Source organism: Chaetura pelagica, unplaced genomic scaffold (genome assembly GCF_000747805.2).
Source record: "Chaetura pelagica isolate M959 unplaced genomic scaffold, ChaPel_1.0 scaffold11, whole genome shotgun sequence".
In the NCBI taxonomy this organism is placed as follows: domain Eukaryota; kingdom Metazoa; phylum Chordata; class Aves; order Apodiformes; family Apodidae; genus Chaetura; species Chaetura pelagica.
Genome location: NW_009952694.1, coordinates 4,517,518 through 4,523,098, shown reverse-complemented (window position 1 = coordinate 4,523,098; position 5,581 = coordinate 4,517,518). Strand labels below are relative to the sequence as shown.

General features: G+C 54.5%; 1 protein-coding gene across 1 annotated transcript; it reads right to left on the bottom strand.

Moving 5' to 3' along the window:
• Nucleotides 1-888: 888 nt before the first annotated feature.
• Nucleotides 889-5,552, bottom strand: VRTN (vertebrae development associated). Its single transcript, XM_009993876.1, has 2 exons — nt 5,518-5,552; nt 889-2,917 (listed from the first exon to the last, which is right to left on the bottom strand). Exons 1-2 carry the CDS (start codon nt 5,538-5,540, stop codon nt 889-891), a joined length of 2,052 nt encoding a protein of 683 aa, XP_009992178.1. The 5' UTR covers nt 5,541-5,552.
• Between the last annotated feature and the right edge of the window lie 29 nt (nt 5,553-5,581).

The window sequence follows — 5,581 nt, the reverse complement described above, 5'->3', positions numbered from 1 at the left end:
ACCCACATTATGTTCAGCTTGCAGCACAGGGGACACAGGGACACTGGGCACACAAGGTTCGGTCTCTCTTCTTCCCAGGCACCAGGGAAAAGAGACACTAGGAAAGTAAGGCAGCTGCCAGCTGTGAGAGAATAAAGGACTGTGTGAAAGAGGTTACAACTAAGACAAGAAAGGTCAGGGACGGCTTCTCTAGAGCCTGCAAAGGACACCAGCTCCTAGCTCAATAATCCCAGCAGACTACACTGGGAACACAAAAAAGTTCCCTCCTCTACCAGCCTCTCCTGCCCCTAGGGCAGATGTTACCTGAGGTAGGTATTAAAAGCAAGAAAGTCAAGGTGAAAGCTTCTGTTCTCCTTAGCTGGGAAGAGCCGAGATGGAAGATGCTCCTCCCATAAAGCTGAGCACTGCCCAAGCCCCTCCCCTCCCACAGCTGAGCCAGGACTGCTCTGCTTGCCAAGGGGATACTGGGCACCCCCATGCCCACCCCGCACATCCACATGACTCATTCCAGCAAGTGCCCAGGGCTGAGAGACCTTCACATCCTCCATCTCAAGAGGCCTGGCAGCATCCTGTGACTCTGGCACTGTACCACCTCCCTTCCTCACCCTCTGAGCACAAAGGGAGGACAACTCCCCAGCCCCTCTCCTTTGGGGCAGCTCAGACAGACTACTGCCTTCTCCTCCCACTCCTCCCAGCTCTGGGAATGAACACCGTGCAGATGCTCCCATACCTGATTGAACCACACAGAAAACAAAACCAGAGACTAGGAACAAAACAAAACAAAACCAGAACAAAAATTAGAGCGGGGCCCCAGCCCGGGCACCCCACCAGAGAGCCTGGGGACACATCAGCAGAGGAGCTGTGGTCAAGCCAGCCGGCAACCAGCGCTCAGGCATCCACAAGTGTCAGCCCATCATGCAGGGCGCGTTTCCACATGTAATAGGTGGAACGGGCTGTGAGCGGGAAGCGGGCACTGAACTCCTTGTAGGTGGGGAAGGTTTTCGACTCGAATCGCTGCTGCAGAAACAGCTTGGCCTGCGCCTTGAACTGGGCAGTGGCAATCACATCCATCACGAACATCCGGCTCTTGGCTCTCTCAGACACCTCATAGCCTGAGATGGTGGCGTTGTACGGCATGGCCGATGCTGGCTTGTCTGGGTGCTTGGTGGCTACCTCCACGTGGCACTGGGGCTTGAGGCCTGGCTCTGCTCTCTGAGGTGCCAGAGAAGCCATCTGGCTCAATGACCGGCTGCAGCTGGTCCAGGGTAGGCGAGGCTGCCCGAGGGCCCGGCCGATGCCCTTCCAAAACCAGTAGGCTGTGGAGGAAAGAGATGGGTAGCGCAGGCGGAACTTGCAGAACGGCAGCCGCCACTGCTGGACCTGCCTCTTGGCAACATCTCGCAGCTGCTTTCTCCAGCACAGAGAAGGCTTGAGCCGCAGGAGACTCCTGGGTGCTGGGCGATCTCCGTTCAGCCTCTTCCTAACAGGCACACTGCTTGGCTTTAACTGCAGGAATGGCTTAGCTATCACTAGAGGTTTCTGGTTATCCAAGGGAGTCTGGGGAGGTTTGAAGTTGGGGTTCTCCTTGATTGCCTTTCTTCGCCAGTTGTAGTAAGTGGACCTGGAGATGCCAGGGAAGCTGCGCTTGAAGCACCGATAAGGCACCAGAGTGTTCATGGAAATGCACTTCTCTAGGTAGGATTTGGCTCCTTGCATGAAGATCCCTGCTTGTATGGGGTCTAGGGAAGGACTCGGGGATCTTAAGCTCCCCCCCAGATTCGCTGGCTCATCCACATCAGCCTTTTTTGGAACATCCCTGTGAAGGTCTTGCAACCCATGGACCTCAGCCAGAGCAGGGGCCTCACCACTGGCCATGCTCTGCATCTCATGCTTCCAGGCGTAGTATGTGGATCGGGAAATTTCTGGAAACATTTGTCGGAAGCGCTGGAGGGGGATTATATTGCCCTCCTGGAAACAGGACTGGAGGAAGTGTTTAGCAGCAAACCTGGCAGCCGCTTTCTGCCGGTGCTCACGAGACTGGCGCTTCCAGCGGTAAAAGGTGCTCTTGGTAATGCTGTACCTGTCACGCAGGTTGGAGTAGGTCAGCTGAGGGTCACTGTTCAACAGTTCAAGGGTCTTCATGGGCTGGACGGGAGGCTCTGGCAAAGGCACTGTGGGTTCCAGCTCCTCCAGGCCAACCACAGCCACAAAGTACTGCGCTTTGAAGACCTGCCGGGAGAGCTGCTGCCCCGACCACATGATGTGGAGCGTGGAGGTTCGCGGGCCACACTTCCTGGGCCTGATGAGCCGGTTGAAATAGGGCCGGATCTTCAAGTTGCTCATGGGGTAGATGGAGTAGATGTTGCACTGAAGTACTGAGGCAAGAGCATAGACGTGCCACATGTTGGCAAAGGTGCCAGGAAAACAGGTAGCTTTGATGTCAGCATCGAAAATAGCTTCCAAGATAGTCATAGGGAGTTTGGTCATCTCTGGGGTCTCCTCAGTACAGAGGGAGTAGCGGGCAGCCTGCAGCATCACCTTGGAGTCGATCATGCCATTCAAGTAGTATTGCTTGTGCAGCAGCATCTCTACCACTGTACGCACCTGCAGCTCCAGGCTGAGGCTGGGGTTGCCCCAGAGCAGCACGCTGGCAGCCTCAAAGAGGCGGTTCCCCTCACCTTTGCAAACCAGAGGCAGCATGTTACTTGGGGCATCCTCAGGATAGAGGCTCCTGGCTACCTGGTCAACCTCAAGCTCCTCTTGGAACTGCCTCCCACAATAGCCAGGCAGGGAGAAAGATGACAGGGTCCTCTCTGCCTCCAGCGCAGCACTGGTGAGGCCCTCCAGACCATAGCATTCAGTGGCTTCCTGCAGCTCCTGCAGCACAGACTGCACCAGCTGGTGCCGCTGGATCATCCTGAAGGATGGCAAAAGAAAAGAAGTTACTGGAGATTTAAGATAGTCCATGCTCCAGACCTCCAGGGGTCTGGCCTCTGGGTCAAGCTCTTCCCTAAAGGACAGGACCAGGAAAGAGGGCAGAGGAAAGGCCACTGCTTACCCCACCACCCACACTCCCAAGGACTGAAGGGCCTGGGTCCCCACAGGCAGACCTGGGAAAGGGACATAGGCTCAGCTTGCTCTTCAGTGACCTCCTGTGGGCAGTATGCATGGGCACACAGCCTCCAGAGACTTCTCCAAGTGAGACTAAGGGAACCGCATCCATTGGGGTGGGAGGCCAGGTCACCTCCTACCCCTGCACACCTGGCCTTGTACCCAGTCTCACTCCCTATACTTGACTCTCCCACCAGTAGCTCCATCCCTTTTATTTCACCAGCCTGCTGCCAACACCCAGAGAGAAGAGAGCCTGAAGGACAAACATTTGCCATTTCTGCAGGAAGGGACCTTGTGACAGAGCAACAATGCGTGGGGGCATGGAGGGATCTCGGTCAAGGTCTTCAGCCAAAGAGAAAAGGGGTAATGAGCTTGTCCCCTCCCTCAGAGCATGGCACTGCAGCTGCACCCATTGCATGCACCAAAAAACACCGTCACAGAACCTGGGATGGGGAGGAAGGGCCAGAGGCAGCCCAAGCCTTGGTTACTGCTGCCTGAGCTAACACTAGATGTCACTTGCTGCTCAGCAGACACACACCACCAACCACAAAAGGAGGGCTTCTCTTAGGCAAGCTACCAGACAAGAGGCAACTCAGAAGTGCAGACAGAGCATGAGTGTTGGGTGGGTAATTCAGAGGCTGTACAGAGCACCCTTGCCCACCTGAGCCTGTCCCAGTCCTGTCCTTCCTACCTCCCTCCTAATGCCAGTTCTCATTCAGAAAATCCAGAGGGTCAAACCTGCACCCCGACTTTCATCAGCTTTGGTCCTGATGCCTACATAGCTCTACCCTCACTGCTCCAGAAGCTTCCACAACGACTGTAGTCCATACCCCACGGTCTAGTTCCATCAATGCATTCTTCTCCAGCACCTTTTGCCCCCATCAGCCAGCCCAATCTCTCCTTCTTGAACCAGTTGTCTCCAAGAAGCTACAAACACTTCACTCACTAGGAAACCCAATCTGGTCCACTTCCTGCTAAGGTTCATTCACATGCCACCCCCAACATGTAGAGCATCACTTTGTAGTCTAATTGATTCATGTCTCAGCCAGAGACCCACTCTCTCACAACACTTAACAGGTATCACTGTGTGCTCACAGCTCTACGTGGAGATGTGGAAACAGCAGAGCCAGGCAGGAAAAGTAGCAGCTCCGCAGTAAAGCCCATGTCCTTCCTGACCTCTCCAGATTCTCCACCCTATGCCCACGGCAGCTAAGGTTATTACTGCCATAGCATCTACAGCCCCTGGCTATGACCAAACAGCAAACAGAACAAGATGCCACAGAATCACATGGCCACATCCCAGCTACTTCACTGCAAGGAACCTCTGTGCCACTGCTGCCTCTCGCCTTTCATCAGGCCACACCTAGTCACCAAATCAACTCCTTTCCCCTGCTCCATGCTCCTTCCCAGTGTCCTGCATGTCAGGGCCAAGACCTTCTCTTACAGCTGGTCCCACAGCTGTGGGACATCAGGTATCAGAGACAACACGGGAGAATGCACTCAGCTGTGAACCAGCGGAGAAAAACTTGTCCTAAAATCCTGGTCTGAGCAAGTACAAGGCTGTCACTTGAAGTGAGGTCTGTATTGTTGTTCCCCTGAAGTCTGTAGAAGTTTATAAAAATTCTGACTTAGCCCATGGTGAACAACATATGCTCCAGGAGCTGAAGCAAAGGCATCCCTCAGGAGAGCTGCAGGGCTGGCAGAGCCCAAGTCCTCCCTCTCCATGGCCTGCCAAACCATTTCAGGGCCAGCAACCTCCCCCTGTGGCCACCACCACTGCCTTCCCTTTCAGCCCCACAGCCTGGTGGAGTGCACACCAGCAGAGCCAAGAAAGGCAAGACAAGCTTTACCCCTGGAGGAGCTGTCACAGCTAGGGATCATCAGCAACAACCCTGGTCTTCTTTTCCTACCCCGGTCTTCTTTTCCTCCTTGTAGCTTAGGGGGGAGAGGGAGTGCAACAGGGAGACATGGAGGCACAGGATTCGATCCTTCCTTCAGCAATAACCCAACAGCCTCTATGGTCACTGCCAGCTCCTGCTGCCCAGAGCAACAGAACCTCAGAAGTGATCCTAAGGCAAAATCTGCAGCCGAAACAGCACAGCTGAGCTCCAGGGGCAGGGTGGAAAGGTGCTTCAGTAACACAGAAACAGAAATCAGCCAAGCTGGGGGCTTGGGTTAATCACCAAATCAACCCCAGCAGCTCTCAATAGAGAGGACCTGCTGCAAAAAGACGTGTCTGCCTCCAGCAAAGCCAGCTGAACACGACAGACAAGTGCTTCCTAAACTGCCTCAGCACCAAGAGGTAACCAAGGGAGTTTTTCACCACTGATAAAGGAGGTTTTACCTAACCTGGCTGCTTTTGCATTGTAACAGATAAGCAAACAGTTGCAGATCACATTCCCTCACCTAAACTGATGGTCTGGTGGCATCCAGTACTGCAAGTTCCCCCAGCCATCCCCAAAAATGCTCC